The 17,405-nt window shown below is 43.9% G+C and overlaps 1 protein-coding gene across 1 annotated transcript in view; it reads left to right on the forward strand.

Annotated features, from left to right (window-relative positions):
* The first annotated feature begins 1,186 nt into the window (after window positions 1–1,186).
* LOC117368156 (urotensin-2 receptor-like) overlaps window positions 1,187–17,405 on the forward strand; it is a 60,542-nt gene continuing 44,323 nt past the window's right edge. The window contains exon 1 of the mRNA XM_033961524.1: window positions 1,187–2,342. Within this exon, the coding sequence (XP_033817415.1) occupies window positions 1,187–2,263 (1,077 nt within the window). The 3' untranslated portion in view covers window positions 2,264–2,342. The remainder of the gene's footprint in view (window positions 2,343–17,405) is intronic.

Here is a 17,405-nt window from a genome sequence, read left to right on the forward strand (position 1 = left end):
GAGAAACATTAGGATCTGTCAGAGCTAAAGTGTCATGGAAACCTGTCAGAGCCATGACTTATGCTGAGACTAAAAGTGGCAAAACTTTATTATTTCACAAGCTACTAAAGTAACCTAGAGGTTAGGACATTTGTTTTGGGCCCTGCTGATCTGTCTGCACTTTACCCCTTCCCGCACAATGCTGAAAATCATGATCAGGGTGAAACACAGTTGTCATTTTTGGCTGACCAGTCCCTTAATTTCTGTTATGGAGGCTTCTGGAGTTTAAGCATGTTTAACTGAAAGAGTGCTACCTATAATGAACATAATACTAAAAGGATGCTTTTCTGTCTGTGGTTTCTGAGAGTGAAAGAGGGGGGTGGTTAGCCTCCTGTGGAGCAGCATCAAGACTTCCCACAGGAATACCTCATATCTTTCACAGCCAGAAGATGATCGATAGAAACAGAATGCGTCCTGGAGAAACAACAAAGGGAAGGAGGAAGTCTGAAGATGGCCTTTCTAAGGCAACTTGCAACATTTACTGATTTGACAAGAAAAAAAAAATGTTTGCTTTCTTCTCCACAGCCCTGTTCTGGAAACCTGTTTTCTTGGAAAGATGGGGGGAAAGTCTCCAGGGAACTGTGCGTGTGTATGTGAAGATTTGTGTCAGACAATGAATGGTCCCAGGAATCCCGGATGGCGTTTCGTGACATCGCTTTGAAGATGTAAGGTGGCGTCTCCCTATTGCAGATGTGCACGAGCCCCACGATCTGCTCCCAGGCGTGTTCTGGGAGTTTGCAGTGTGCAGCTGGCATAGGAGCAGTGGGCAACGAGGGGATGTTGGAGGGGCCGGAGGCGGTGCTGCTTGCAGCACGGGAGGACTGCCTTGAATTTGTGAATGGGGTTTGAGCTGTGCAAGCAATTTTTTTTTTCTCTCCTTTACTCTTGTCCTTGGCTTCCTGCGGAACTATTTAAGCCCTTGCCTTTTTCACTTTATTTTAGTTGCTTTTGCGTTCATTCAGGCTGTGCTTCCTACATACCTGCTTCCCCATCCTCTCACAGCTCTGCGTGCAGGTAAAGTGGATGAGAGGGGCTGACGTCAGGGGTTCCCCCGGCTCTTCCTCAGCCTCTCTCTCTCTCTCTTCAGAGCACTCAAGTTTCTGGCTTTCTCTGCCAGTCGGCGTGGAAACCCTCTGAAGTGCGCGCGATGGAGCCCAACCACTCTCTCGTCAACTTTTCCGTGCCCGACCCCCGGGTCAGCGGTGTGGACGAGCTGGTCATCACGTCCGCCTTTGGCACCGTTCTCTCTCTGATGTACGTGGCCGGGGTGGCGGGCAACGTGTACACCTTGGTGGTGATGTGCCACTCCATGCGGTACGCCGCGTCCATGTACATCTCCATCATCAACCTGGCCACGGCCGACCTGCTCTACCTCTCCACCATCCCGTTCATCGTCTACACCTATTTCGTCCAGGACTGGTACTTCGGCGACGTCGGCTGCAGGATCCTGCTGAGCCTCGACCTGCTCACCATGCACGCCAGCATCTTCACCCTGACCGTCATGTGCACCGAGCGCTACATGGCGGTCACCAAGCCCCTGGACACGGTGCAGAGGTCGAAGGGCTACCGGAAGGCCACGGCGGGGGCGGTGTGGTGCGTCTCTCTGCTCTTGGCGCTGCCTATGATGATCATGGTGCGCCTGACAGGGGGCAAGGAGGGGAAAAGGATGTGCGCTCCCACCTGGAACCGGGACGCCTACAAGATCTACCTCACGGTGCTCTTCAGCACCAGCATCATGGCGCCCGGGGTGGTCATCGGCTACCTGTACGCCAGGCTGGCACGAACTTACCTGGAATCCCAGAGGCACCCGGTGAACAAAAAGGAGAGCAAGCGCTCCCCCAAGCAGAAGGTCCTGATCATGATTTTCAGCATTGTGCTGGTGTTCTGGGCCTGCTTCCTGCCCTTCTGGATCTGGCAGCTGGTCCGGCTCTACGACCGCTCCATCCGGCTGTCGCCTCGGACCCAGAAGTGCATCAACTACCTGGTCACCTGCCTGACCTACAGCAACAGCTGCATTAACCCGTTCCTGTACACGCTGCTCACCAAGAACTACAGGGACTACCTGAAGAACAGGCGCCGGACTTTCTACAGGTTCACCTCTTCGTTCCGGAAAAGGAACGCGACCCCGCAGGGCTCCTCCCGGGGCAAGTCCGTGTCCTCCGGCAACCAGTGCGATTATGTGTCCGAGTCCTTCGTCATGACCAGCTTGAAGGAGAGCAAGTGAACGCGGGTGGGCTTTCAGGAAACATGGCGCCAAAAAAAACCATGAACCGAGTCCAGACGGAGAGCAACGTGTGCCCCAGGTAAGAGGCTCGTTTAACGTTAACGCAAACAGAACTGTATATAGTAAAGTTTGGCTGTCCGAGCTGTTGTAAGGAGTATGTAATGGGGCGGGCTTAATTTTTACATTTTAGACGGGGGGGGGGGGGGGGAACAAGACATCTATGGAGAACGCCAATGTTTCCAAAACGGAGAGTATCCTTTTGGTTAAAAAGCCATTCACTTCGATGCTATGATTTTTTTTTTTTTTTTTTTTTTTTGCACGTTTCAGGATATTGGAAGTAACACGTGCACGAGAAGTCGGTAGAGCTGTCTCGTGCAGGAAGGGGATAGAACGCGCGTTTTGCCCCTTCCCGTCTCGTGCCAAATGCAGCCCTGCTGCGGATTGTGCGAGCGCAATATCTAATTCCCTTTACGGAACAGTTCGGGATCCAACATAATTGCGCTGGCGCAACTGTTAGGAGATCGATTATTGCTAGCAAACTGCCCTGAGAGCCTTTTTATTTATTTTTTTAACGTGCTGAAAATAGTAAACTACCGTAGGGAAAGCCGTATGGTATGATGGCTTTAGCTGTTTTTTTCTTAAATGTACCAGGCACAGAAAATGTTTCTACTGAAATCCTCTGGGACTGGACTATAAAATGTAAAGTGCAGGACTGATAGTTTGTTTCCTCTCTCTCCACCCCCCCCCCCCCCCCCTCTCCACCCGTGTTAAAAAGATAGCACAGCACTAATTCCATTCCAGGTGTTTAGCCACCTTACTTCACTGCTGACTTAATTATTTTTTCTTAACTTTGTTTCCATCTTCTTATTAGCTGTGTACACTTAAAATATCCTCATTTTGTTTTATTTTTTTTGTAATGTCTGTTCTTCATTTTTTGTTTGTTTTATTTTTTTAAATGTCTGTTCTTAATTCATTTTTTGTTTATTTTATTTTATTTTTATGAAAAGAGATAACTTAGAAAATGAACAAAAAAATAAATGGGGAAAAACGAACTAAAAATTACATCAAATAGGGGCTTCCAACTTACTAGTCTTTCATTACCCTCCTTCTGGATGACTCCATGTTATACTGGGTACATACACACATGGGCAATCTGTGAAGTGATATAGAGCCAGAGCAAAGGCACATTTCTAGGCCTTTCCTATTTCACAATATGATAGGGCTGAAAAGCAGGGTCATATAGGAAAACCAAAGTGCCCAGTATTAAAAAAGAGCTGAGCTCCCAAATAGAGAAAGACACAGGGAAAAAATCTGTCCCCGTCACCGCCCCGTCCCCGGCCCACCATCCTCTGCACCGCCTCGTCACCGCCGTTCCCTTCACCGCCCCGTCACCGTCACCGCCATCCCTTTCACCGCCCCGTCACCGCCATCCCTTTCACCGCCCCGTCACCGCCATCCCTTTCACCGCCCCGTCACCGTCCCCGCTGCATCCATATAAGCCTTAGTACTGTAATATTTAGCTTATTCCTTTCTTATAAATCAAAGTTCCTGCTGCTGAACTAGAGAAAGAGATGTTCAGCTGGCAGGGCTTTGTTTATAAATTTTTATCAACACAACTAATATACTATTTTATCCTAAAGCAAAAAAAAAATAAATAAATATAATTTTTTTTTCTAACTTTGTTGTCTGGTTTCTGCTTTCCACATCTTCTCATTCAATTCCTTCCATCCACTGTGTGTCTTCTCTCTGCGTCTTCCATCTGCTGTTACTGTGCCTCTCCCTTGACCCCCCCCCCCCCCAATTGGTCTAGCACTCATCTTCTTCCCTCCGCTCCCCCATAGTCTGGCATCTGTCTTCTTCCCACTGTCTTCCACATTTCCCTTCGGGGTCTGTTCCTCTCCACCCTCCTTCAATGTCTGTCTTATTCCTTTCCACCACCACCCTTCCCTCCCTCCTTTACCATCTGTTCCTTTCTACTACCCTTCAGCTCCTCTCGCGTGGCCTATCTATCTACCTTCCTCCCTCTTATTTTCATGGCACGTTACAATGTAATTTGTGCAACTCACTGGAGCCTGCAAGCTCGGTCCCTGTCCCATCCCCACAAACCATCTCTCTTCTGTGCTCCTATTTTCTCCATTTCTAGTATCTCCCCTATGCATCTGTCATTGCCCCCCCCCCCCTGTGTCCATATACCATCCCCATGGCATGTCCCCTTTATGTCTCTGTCCCTATGCCCCATGCACATAATTTCCCCTCTTTCTGTTACCTTCCTGTGTCCAGATTTCCCCTATCTTCCTCTTCCATACCAGTGTGTCTCTTCTTTTCAACCCCATCTAGCTTTTTTCCCTCTTTCTTCCCCCCCCCCTGCTTCTAGCATCTGGCTCACCTGCCTGTCCTTCCCTTTATTTCCTGCTGTGGGTTTTTCTTTCCGTCTTCATCCCCTTGGCCCAGAATCCTTTTCCCTTTCACTCCCTCCTTCCAGTTTGAGCCGGGAACACGAGCGATCGCACGGTCCCCGCAGCCACCACCCGCCTGCCCAATCGATCCTACTGTTTAGCCAGCTCTCTCCCTTCTTCTCACCTTAGTTTGTAGGTTTTGTTTTTCGACGACCTGCACACTTTCCCAAAGAGCCGCGCATGCGCGGCTGAACAGTGTTTAATCTTCTGCTCTGCTGCAACTTCCTGTTTCCGGTTGCGTCAGAGCAGAAGATCGAAACTGAGCAGCAGCGGGTGCGTGGCTCTCTGATAGCGTGCGGGTCGCCGAAAAAGAAAACCTACAAACTAAGGTGAGGAGAAGGGAGAGAGCTGGCTAAACACTAGGATCGATTGGGCAGGCGGGTGTGGGCTGCGGGGACCACGTGATCCTTCATGCCTCACTGTGGGGACAAGACCATTCACCGCCCCACGGGGCGGTGAATGGCCTTGTCCCCGTCGCCGCAGCGACTGCTAGTTTTCGTTCCCTGTTTCGGCGGGTCACCCGCAGCTAAACGCGGTGGCCGCGGGTAAACCGCCACCGTGTCATTCTCTACTCCCAAATTTGTGCACCTAAGTTAGGGCCCTAAATCTATGCCATATGCTCCAGCCAAATTTATGAGCATGAGTTTTCTGCTGAAAATTCAACTTAATTTAAATGTGTAAAAGATAGGGGCCTGACATTCAGCCCATGGCAATCTGTCAGCATTGAACTGGCCTCTCATGACAACCTAGCAAAAACAATTGCTGCACTGCGACCCTCTGGATCCATCCTGATGGCCACAAAAGATGCCTTCATCAAATCGATCCTACCTCTAATAAATTCCTCCCTGCAATTTAGAACAGTACCACAAAGCTAGAAATTGACAATTATCAGGCCAATCTTAAAAAAAACAAACAAAAAAAAGCGACCCTGGATCCAAATGAACACAGCAACTACAGACTGGTCTCCAACCTTCCTTTCATTTCCAAGATCCTTGAAAAGACCTACTATCGCAACTCCAGGCCTTGTCGACAGAAAGAATGTCCTTACCAATCTGGGTTCAGAAAACTCCATAGCATGGAAACAGTCCTAGTGGACATTATTGATGATTGCTGGAACAAACTAGACAAAGGAAATGATGGCCTACTGGTCCTTCTAGACCTCAGTGCCGCCTTCGATACTGTCGATCACCCCCACCTCCTCACCAGATTCGTAAATATTGGAATCAATGATCAAGCGCTCTGATGGTTCTCATCATTCCTTCGCCATAGGACCCAAAACATGCTACTAAGATATACAGTATTGCAACCTAAACTGATAAAATATGGAGTACCACAAGGCGCCTTCCTGTCCCTTCTGCTATTCAACCTCTACAGCAGACCAGTGATAGACATTGCCTTAAAATACCAAATATAGATCCACTCATTTGCCAATGACATACCTCAAACTGAGATGCTCAAATCTCCAAACTATACAACTGTCTCTTAGAGCTGAATGACCCAAAACAATATGCAATTAAATGCAGTGAAAACCGTGCTTCTCTGGATACAGAGGTGACCCTGAACTCACCCACCCATCGATCTCTTGGCAATGGGACACCCTGACGGCCAAAGACAAAGTACATAGCCTAGGAGTGATCCTTGTTGGCGACCTTTCACTCTCTGACCATATTTCCCAACTAGTATCCACCTTATTTTAGTACTTTCAGCAGCTACGGAAAATCAGATGATATTTCTCGGAACCAGACTTCTTTCAGTTACTCTACGCCTTCGTCCTCTCCCATATGGACCACTGCAATGCACTCTTAAATGGGCTCAGTACAAAAAACCTCCATCGACTACAATGAGTGCAAAATACCGCCAAACAAGACCCGATCACTCTAGCATTGCATGCTACCCACTGGCTACCAATCAACAAACAAAGTATATTCAAAGGCCTAGTAATGGCCTACAAACTCTTCCATGACATGGTACCAGCCTATATGGCCTCCAAGCTTTAACCCTATGCCCCAAACTGCTCACAAGAAGAAAAGCAATTACATGTGCCCTCAGGATGCACCCTCTGCCTTTGGAACACCCAGAAAAGATCTTATTCGCACTACCTACCAAGCCTCTAGAACAAACCACCTACACACATAAGATCACTAGAAGGTCTACTGAACTTCAGGAAGGCAATAAAAACTCACCTCTTCCCCCTGACCCTTTATGAGAGTGTGCCAATCCAAAGTCCCTGGATCTTCTGACAAAGGGCCCCGACCCTCCACTGTCTCGAATCTCAAATGCTCATGTGATTCATCGTATGTCTGACCATGCCATGTGTCGTCATACAATGTTCCACCACACTATGCCATACTGTTCGCCATCCTTGTCCTACTACTGTATACTATACACCATATTTACCATACTTTGCCATACTATGTCTGTCATGCTACAGTCTCGTATACCACATTTACCATACAATGTTTGCCATTCCATATCTTCTGTGTTATGTTTCATCATGCATTTTTGCCTGTCATGTCATACTATGTTAGCCATACTTTGTAATATTATGCTTGCCGTACTATGCTCGCTATACTATGTCTCGCCACATCATATTTTGTCGTATTGTGTTTTACCATGCTTTGTTAACTGTGTTACTGTTTTTGTCAGACAAGATTTGCCGTGCTATCTTTTACCATACTATGTCTGACAGTGTGGTGCAGTGGTTAAAGCTGCAGCCTCAACACCCTGAGGTTGTGGGTTCAAATTTGTACTGCTCCTTGTGACCCTTGGCAAGTTCCTTAATCAACTAAAGGCCTATTCATTAAGAATGCATGCCATTACAATCATTTATGAAGGAAAATGATCTCAGAAATCTAAACCATAGATTACATTGATGTCTATTGGTTAGAACTGGTTTGAATTTTCTTTCAAATAAGATTACAAGAGAGAAAATAAAAAGATAAAGACAAGAGAGAAAATAAATATCTATAAATGATTTTCTGAAGGGTTTTTTTTTAGGATCGATGAAAGAAAATTCAATCCAGTTCTAACCAATAGACATCAATGTAGTCTATAGTTTGGATTTCTGAGGTCCTTTTCCTTCATAAATGGTTGTAGTGACATGTATTTTTAATTAATAGACCTCTAGTTGATTGACATTTTGTATTTTTTGGTTTATTCCCATTTTTTGCTTTGATATATATCAAGTTATTCCCCTCATTGCCCCAGGTACATTAGATAGATTGTGACCCCACTGGGACAGACAAGGAAAATGCTTGAGCACCTGAATAAATTAATGTAAACCATTCTGCGCTTCCCTGGGAGAATGTTATAGAAAATTGAATAAATAAATAGTTTCCAAGTTTATTAAAAATTTACTACCCCGTGCCTTGGGGAAACCTTCAGGGTGGCTTACAATCTAAAATACATACAATGAAAATCATAGTTAGTTAAACATAATGAACAGACACAACATGGAGGTCAGGGAGAGGAACTACCTAATATAATAGAAAAGAGAAAGGGGGAAAAACATTAGGGAGGTTCCATTTTGCTTGATACCCTCTGTGCTGTATGTTGAAGAGGGAATTAATATGCATCCGCAAAAAAGGAATGTTTTCAGGTCTGCCTTGAATTTATCAATAGAAGTTAGTGATCGTAATGATATTGGTAATAAATTCCACAGCTTTGGGCCATTGACTGCAAAGATAGCGTCCCTAACATGTTCGTGAACTATTTCCCTATAGGATGGAACAGTTTATCGGCTGATCTTAAGTTCCTGGTGGGTATATATGGAGTTCATTAATTTTTCCGCTACATTTCAGGATTCCACAAGTTTTATTTCTGGTTTCCTATCTTATTCAACATCTTCCTTGTTCCCCTGCTCTTTGTGATTTAATCGAACAACTACACACTTCTTTGTTATGCCAATGGTGTTCAAATACTCTATTGACTTAGGACTAAATTCACTAAGGACACCAGTCGCTTGTGCAAAAACCCTGCTCTCTGCCCCGATTCTGCTTCTCCTGCTCTTTGCCCTAATTCTTCTGCTCTTGCTGCCCTGCTCTCTGCCCCGACTCCGTGGTTTTAACCCATGGTGCAGCCCCGCTTTCAACCCCCGGGTTAAAACCATGGGCTCGCAAAAGTTTTCAACTCTGTATTAAAAAAAAAAAAAGTTTCCAGCTCTTCCTTCACGGTGAGCATGCGCAGACCATCTACAGGCAAAGAAGATGGTCTGCGCATGTGTCAGGATCGCTCTCCAGTGATCCGTGTGATCGGTGGGGGGGCATGCCTCCGATCGCCCCCATTTGCATGAGGACGCATTGAGAATTCGTCAGCCTGCCACGGATCTCACACATGGATCGGACACAATCGGGCAGGTTAGTGAATCTAGCCCTTAGGACCCTTCTAATGTCTCTGAACTTAATCTTGGCCTCAACAAAGTATCCAGTTGATTTAAAGACTGCCTTCTCTTCCTTAATATCATTAAATGTGAAGAAATACCTTCCCCCAACTCTTACATTCCCTCCCCCTAGGAATGTATAAAAAAAAAAGTTTCTTTAGATTTGTATCCAGCATTTTTCTGGAACCTCTTCACTTTTCCATGAGGTTCTACTTATGCTTTTTGTCCCACCTATTTTTGTCTTTTGTTATGTCTTTTCTGTGGTCTGGATAGTCTTCCATCCTCATCTGTCAGCTCATTTATTGCCACCTCTGCGATGGCATCCACTGATTTCATCTCCATAGTCAAATGCCTTATTTGGCAATGGTAATAGCTGTTATGACTCTTACCTAACAACTCATGCTGATTGCCAAGAAAAGTCCTGATGCTTTCCTGCTGGCATGGGTACGCCAATGATTGTTTGCAAAGCTCATTATTCTTTCTAGGTAGGTGCAAGATATTATCTCTTGCTAAAAATCAGGAACAAGGATGATAGAAGATCAGCGGCTAATGTTATATTTAAGAACATAAGAAATGCTTCTGCTGGGTCAGACCCGAGGTCCATCGTGCCCAGCAGTCCGCTCACGCGGTGGCCCAACAGGTCCAGGACCTGTGCAGTAATCTTCTATCTATACCCCTCTATCCCCATTTCCAGTAGGAATTTGTCCAATCCTTTCTTGAACAGTGGACAAAAAGCACTACAGGTGGGCATCTGTCAGAGGAATTCTTATTTTAAGCTGAATAACCACCTCTAAACTTTAATTCCTCTCTTAGCCAAATATCAATAGATCTCCACTGTACACACAGTATCTGACTCAGAGCTCACAAGAAATGCTATTGCTTTTGGTCAGAGATGATTCATTTACCTTTTCTATGCAAAATTAATTCAGCCTAAAAGATTTCAATTAAGCTTAAGACATGGCCTGACTTCCTGCCTGCCAATATCACAGTTGTCATTGAGTTTGCATGCTCAGATTGAGAGACAAGGTGAATCCACATTCCCTGAGATGTTCCAGCTTTTACCTCTAGGCCACTGGTTCACATACTAAGGAATGTTACCCGTGTTAATGAGCTGGTGGTCTCGATCCAGCTCAGAGGCCACAGCAGAACCATTTGTATCACCGATCCTGTCCGATTCCTATGGATCCATGAATTCTTCTGTACACTTGGTGATGAATTATGACAAAGAAATGTGACAGTCTCGGAAAAGATGCCTAAAGTAGCAAATCCAAAATGTTGAGAATGGCTGATTTCATGGGTCCATAAGCAGTCTGCAACAGTTACACGTAAGTTTGCCTGCATAGCGATCTAGCACTTAACCTTTTCCTACCGTAATAAATTTTACGTTACGCTGGTTCCAATCGTAATTATTTTAGCAAAGTTTTGATTATTCACCGTTATCATTTACAACTATTGTAAACATAATGTAAATAAGTCATAAGTCTGTAAATTCAAATATTTTGTGTTCCTGGCTCTTTATTAGTCTATATAGACTGTTTATCCACTGTCTATCCCAACTGAACTACTGGGTAAACGTATAACACTAAAGTTCCCAAAGTGTAGAACTCAACAACAAAACAAAAAATAGGAACTTTGACTATTTCAGCCTTTATAACCAAAGCGGTGCTCAGAACTGTGTAACGGTGAGAAAACCACGAGTCGGGGAATACTCCCCTGTGAGTGTTTTCAATCGTCTATCATTGCACCATCTTCATTTGGTAGAAAGGAGATGAAATAGACTTCAACAAAATTTCAAGTGTACTTTATAGTGCAAGACGAACTCCCCCCAAATTTTTAATTAAAGCTCATAAGTTGACAAGAAAAATTTTAAAACTTAGCTTGACTGGAATAAAGGAGAAAGGAAATTGTTTCACTCCAGCAGGTCCTGACGCATTTCGCCAGTGGCTTCCTCAGAGAACCCCCATTTGCTGGCAATCAAAGAGTAAAACTTCTCCTCTGCTCCCAAAATTGCATCACTTCCCGTTAGAGCCACTTCCTGCTAATTCTGCTAATTCCTGCTAATTAGCAGGAAGTGGCTCTAACGGGAAGTGATGCAATTTTGGGAGCAGAGGAGAAGTTTTACTTTTTGATTGCCAGAAAATGGGGGTTCTCTGAGGAAGCCACTGGCAAAACGCGTCAGGACCCGCTGGAGTGAAATAACTTCCTTTCTCCTTTATTCCAGTCAAGCTAAGTTTAAAAATTTTTCTTGTCAACTTATGAGCTTTATTTTAAAAAATTTTTGGAGTTTCGTCTTACACTATAAAGTACACTTGAAATTTTGTTGAAGTCTATTTCATCTCCTTTCTACCAAATGAAGATGGTGCAATGATAGACGATTGAAAACACTCACATCGGAGTATTCCCCGACTCGTGATTTTCTCACTGTTACACAGATCTGATCACCGTTTTGGTTATAAAGGCTGAAATAGTCAAAGTTCCTATTTTTTGTTTTGTTGTTGTATCCACTGTCTATGTCATTTTGGAATGTCCCGTCATCTGGGACAAATGATAGGAAAAGGTTAATAATCTAATCTAATCCTTAGGTTTGTATACCGCATCATCTCCACGTTCGTAGAGCTCGACGCGGTTTACAGTAGGAGAAATAGGAAGGAACTACAACAGAGGGTTAGAGGTAGAAGTGTGAAGAAAATTTAGAGGACTTGGGATGCCAAGATATAAGAGTTTCCTTGATTCCTAAGTTGGAGGGAGACTTACATTTTTTGAGAAAAGCCAGGTTTTCAGATGTTTGCGGAAAACTTGGAGAGAGCTCAAGTTCCGAAGAGGGGAGGTAAGGTTGTTCCAGAGCTCAGTGATTTTGAAGTGGAGGGAGGTCCCTAGCTTTCCTGTGTGGGAAATGCCTTTTAGCGAGGGGAAGGATAGTTTTAATTTGTGGGAGGATCTGGTGGTATTAGGGTTTGAGGAATTCCAAGAAAGAGGGATAAAGGGAGGGAGGATACCATATAGGATTTTGAAAGTTAAACAGGCGCATTTATAGTGGACCCTAGCGATTATCGGAAGCCAGTGGAGCTTGGCCAGGAACGGGGAGACATGGTCAAATTTACTTTTAGCGAAGATGAGCTTGGCCGCGGCATTCTGAATCCGTTGGAGTCTGTGGAGGTTTTTCTTAGTTAGGCTTAAGTAGATAGAGTTGCAATAGTCCGATCTGGAGAGGATGATGGATTGGACAAGGAGGGTACAATATTTTTGATGGAAGCAGGATCTAACTTTCCTCAGCATGTGAAGGCTGAAAAAGCATTTTTTTTACCAAGGATTGGAGGTGGTCATTGAAGGACAATGTGGAATCAATGATGATGCCCAAGACCTTGCTCGAGAACTCAAGTTGCAGAGAGGAGCCAGATGGTAGTGGGATGGAGGTGGGTAGGTGATCTAGTTTTGCACACTGTTGGCACCTGCATAACTGCCGGCTTCTCGCTAGCACCAATTCCTGTACCTGGTCAGAGATGATATTCAGGGTGGTTGGGAGGCTCTGAGCAATTTAACTTTTCGCTTATGAATCTGATTTTTATCTTGTGGGGGAGGGGAGGGGGGGAGGGTAGAGGGGGACCCCCCATCCCCACCCCCAACCTTATGCTGGGAAACAGAGGGAAAAATAATCCACATCAATAAACCACCCAAATTGTGTAAAAAAGAGAAAAACTCCACCTGCTCGGTGGCAAATACAGAGAAAATAGGGGGACTTAGACCCTCAAAAAATCGCCATCATAGGTCAGAAAAACTCCATTGTTTACTTAAGATATATGAGGCTCATATAAATCCATATAACTATGTACCAGTTTGGGTGGTTTATTGAATTGATTTATAGTCAGCAATTCAGGAAAGATATTCTATGAGCTCACAATAGGCTCCTGACAACTTGTGGATGCTGAGGCTCTTATTTTTATTGATTTTATTTTTTTACAGTATTTCATCTTTCCGTTAAGTTGTATATTTTTCAGTTCCTGTTTTTTGCTAGTAACATTGTGGAAGACAAGAAGCAAGCCTGACCTATATACCAAGCTACATGCAGTCAGGACAAAATTATAATATTATTTATTGTTTATGTAACACAAGTAACAAGGTTACAATGTTCCTCTTTTTTATTGAGCTTACAATTTAAGCTTGGGTAAAGATAGGTTTAGTGACTTGTTAACTATCGGTCACATGCTGAGTGATGATTTGCAGAATGGAAATGGATTTTGATGTTTCACTCTGTGTGCTCTAACCATTCAGCTATATCATATTTCTGTATTTTATATGACTTATTATTTGACAATGAGTTGATGTTACTGTAATCAACTACCAAGCAGAGTTTTAAACATGCGTAAAACAAATCCATAAACCAAACTGCAATAGGGTAGTTTTATGCAAAAGTTTGGAAGGAAGTCATCAAGAGAAGGCAAAGACATGCGTTCTCTCATTTGCTTAGTCCAGCAAACAATAGGGAGATCATTTGCATCTACTTTATCTATACTTTGGCACTGAAGGTTTTCTTGATGACTGCTTACATCAGTGGTCTTCATTGCAAGACCCGCGAGCCGATGGCAACCTGCAGAGACCTTGTGGGAGGCCTGTGCACCTGTCCGGGATTCTATACCCTTCTCCCCTGGCAAAATTTGATAGTTGCTTCCCCATTCTCCTCCCAGTAGCTGTTCTTTCACTCTATGGGCTGCCAGCAGCATCAGTGAAATAAACACTGCCTTTGGCGACTTGGAAGCTTTCCTTCTGTTACTGCTTCCTGTCCCTGCATAGGTGGGAAGCAGTAGCAGAAAGAAAGCTTCCAGGCCACCAAACGCAGTGTGCTTATTTCACTGATGCTGCTGGTGGCCCGTGGCTGTCGGGAAGGAGAAGGTAAGCATGTACTGGTTCCCTTATTAACAGTTTGCATGCTTCTGCTTCAAGAAGCAAGAGCCAGCTCAGTTCAAGTACCGACTTACCTTATCTTTGTTGCTGGCTCAATGCTTATTTGGGGGAGGGGGATAGGAGAGTGAAAGAAGGATGCTTGATCAGGGGAGGGGGGATAGGGGAGAGAGAGATGCTTGACCAGGGGAGGGGGTGAGAGAGAGAGAAGGATCTTGATCAGGGGAGGTGAATAGGGGAGAGAGAGGGATGCTTGATTAGAGGAGAATAATGGAGAGAGAAGGGTGCTTGATCAGGGGAGAGAGAGATGCTTGCTTTGGGGAGGGGGATAGGAGAGAGAGTTGCTTGCTCTTGGGAGTATAATTGAGAGAGAGATGGAAACTTTATGAGCACAGCTGTAAAAGACAGACACACGTATAAGAACATAAGAACTGCCTTCTCCGGATCAGACCTTCGGTCCATCAAGTCCGGCGATCCGCACACGCGGAGGCCCTGCCAGGTGTACACCTGGCTTAATTTATAGTCCACCATATCCTTATATGCCTCTCTTAAGGAGGTATGCATCTAGTTTGCTCTTGAAGCCTAGGACGGTCGATTCCGTCATAATCTCCTCTTAGAGGGCATTCCAGGTGTCAACCACTCTCTGAGTGAAGCAGAACTTCCTGACATTAGTCCTGAACCTGTCCCCCCTTAGCTTCATTACATGTCCTCTAGTCCGTGTCAAATTGGACAATGTAAATAATCTTCTCTGCTCTATTTTGTCGATTCCTTTCAGTATTTTGAAGGTCTCGATCATATCCCCACGCAGTCTCCTTTTCTCAAGGGAGAACAATCCTAGTGTTATAAGTCTGTCCTCGTATTCCAGTTTCTCCATACCCTTCACCAGTTTTGTTGCTCGTCTCTGCACCCTCTCCAGCAGTTTTATATCCTTCTTTAGGTAGGGAGACCAATGTTGGACGCAGTATTCCAAGTGTGGTCTGACCATTGCCCTATAAAGCGGCATTATAACTTTCTCCAATCTACTCGAGATTCCTTTCTTTATCATGCCCAACATTCTATTTGCCTTTTTTGCCGCTGCCGCGCAAAGAAGTGATGTCACCAAAGTGTGATTAAAGAGTATGAAGAGTATCTGATATAAGAAAAGGATGAACATAGTAGAGTTGACGAAGAGTAAAGAAACCAGCCTGCAGAACAGAAGAAATATTTCCAGACCTGATGAATTAAGTGGAAGTTATAGAAATAAAAATTTTCTTCAAGCCTTCCCACCTTTCTAAGCAGTAAGAAAATGGATTCAAGCTCTCTCCTAGTCAAGCACTCACAGAAGAACAGCAAATATAGGGGTCCTTTTGCTAAGGTGCGCTAACCGATTTAGTGCGCGGAAGTTAACTATGCTGCTTAGTTTCACTTATTATTTTTTCAGATTTTTTTATTTATTACCAATTTGTATACAAAGTAAAAGATGCAGCACTCTGAAAAACATACACAACCTGAACAGAACTTAAGATAAGATAGTCATCCACATGGTTTCTTCACGGAGACTAAGGGCTCCTTTTACGAAGGTGCGTTTGGGCCTTAACATGCGGAATAGCGTGCGCTAAAATGCTGCGTGCACTAGCTGCTACCGCCTCCTCTTGAGCAGGTGATAATTTTTCGGCTAGCACGCACTATAGCATGCGGTAATCGGGTACGTGCGCTAAAAACGCTAGCGCACCTTCGTAAAAGGAGCCCTAAAAGAACCCAACAAAAACAGATCAAGAACCCTCCCCCATCCCAATCCCAATCCCACCCCATTCCCCCCTCCCCCCTCCCCCAGCACTCCAGTGTCAAAAATTCAAAAGAGCACTTCGGGCTCCATGGGACAAGCTATCCCAGACAGGAGCCCAAACTGCCCAGAACTTTCTCCAATGACCAGGGCCACAATTCTTAACATCCAAATATTCATACCTTAACAAGGTAAATAGTTCATTTTTCCACATAGTAATGGTAGGTACCTCTGCCTGACGCCACAATAAAAGTATACATTTCCTAGCCAACAAAGAAGCATTTTGCAGTAATAAAGAATTACCCTTAGACAATCCCAACGAAGAGATTTGAGAGAAAAGCAGGCCATTTGCCTGCAACGGAACTCGCCTCCGTATGATCGTCTGCAGATGAAGACCAGCAAATGACCAAAAGGTTTGCAATCTGTCACAGGACCAGAACATATGAAAAGGTCCAGCTGGCGTTGAATGGCACTTTAGACAGCTGGCATGAGAGGCAAACCCTACCACATATGCCCTATAAGGTAAGACATAAAGGCGTAACAGGAATTTGTAGTGCTGTTCCTGCAGAACCACAGAGCGAGTCAAACGCGGAAAATGTTTCATAAGAAGATGCAAAAAAATGACTCAGATATCATGAAAAGTCAATAATATATGATAACACTTTCAATTGTAATAGATGCTCGATGTCCAATGGTATAACGTAGGAACAGCATAGGCTTTATACCAAATTGAAACTGAAGGAAAAAGCTTCAGACAAAGTGGTTGAGCGGTCACCTCATTGGCAAAAAACCTTCAATGAAAGATGCTGTGCTGTGCTATAGAAAACAAAAAAGATAGAAGAAAAACATTTCCACTTATCTTCTGCTGATCGGTACACCGACGGTGGCCGGCGTTTCACAAATCTGCTGCCTCAGGGTGTGACAGAACCGATCAGACTTTAAAGTAGAACGCTAAACACATCTCCCTCATCTGCTTTTTCCTTCAGTTTCAATTTGGTATAAAGCCTATGCTGTTCCTACGTTATACCATTGGACATCAAGCATCTATTACAATTGAAAGTGTTATTTATATATATATATATATATATATATATATATATATATATATATATATATATATATATATATATACATATACATATATATATATATATATACATATACATATATATATATATATACTAGCTGATGCCCCGGCGTTGCACGGGTATTTAATTATAGCAATAACACAGTAAATGGATTGAAATAAAGATACTTTATAGTGGTGAATGAAATTATTTTTATACAGCTTTATAAAAAGTACAATAATCAAATTATAATGTGAAATATTTGACAAAATGAATACAATACAACTAACAGAAAACTTGATTATAAACAACAATTTTAGTTTCACCTCCAGGAGCAAGAACATATAAATTCTTGGGTGAACCCACCCTTGATCAAGCAACATAGAGTTGTCCATGGGAAAAACAGGGGGATCTTAAATCCACTCCACAGTATGTAATAGTCTGTCCCTGTGATTTGTTGATTGTGATAGAGAATGCAAGTCTCACTGGAATTTGCAATCTCTTAAACTGAAAAGGAAGATCTGTTGGAATAAGTGGCATCCAAAAGTTTCAGTATTGATTTAAACAACTCAATATGTGGAAA

The sequence above is a fragment of the Geotrypetes seraphini genome, chromosome 10, assembly GCF_902459505.1.
Source record: "Geotrypetes seraphini chromosome 10, aGeoSer1.1, whole genome shotgun sequence".
Taxonomy (NCBI): Eukaryota; Metazoa; Chordata; class Amphibia; order Gymnophiona; family Dermophiidae; genus Geotrypetes; species Geotrypetes seraphini.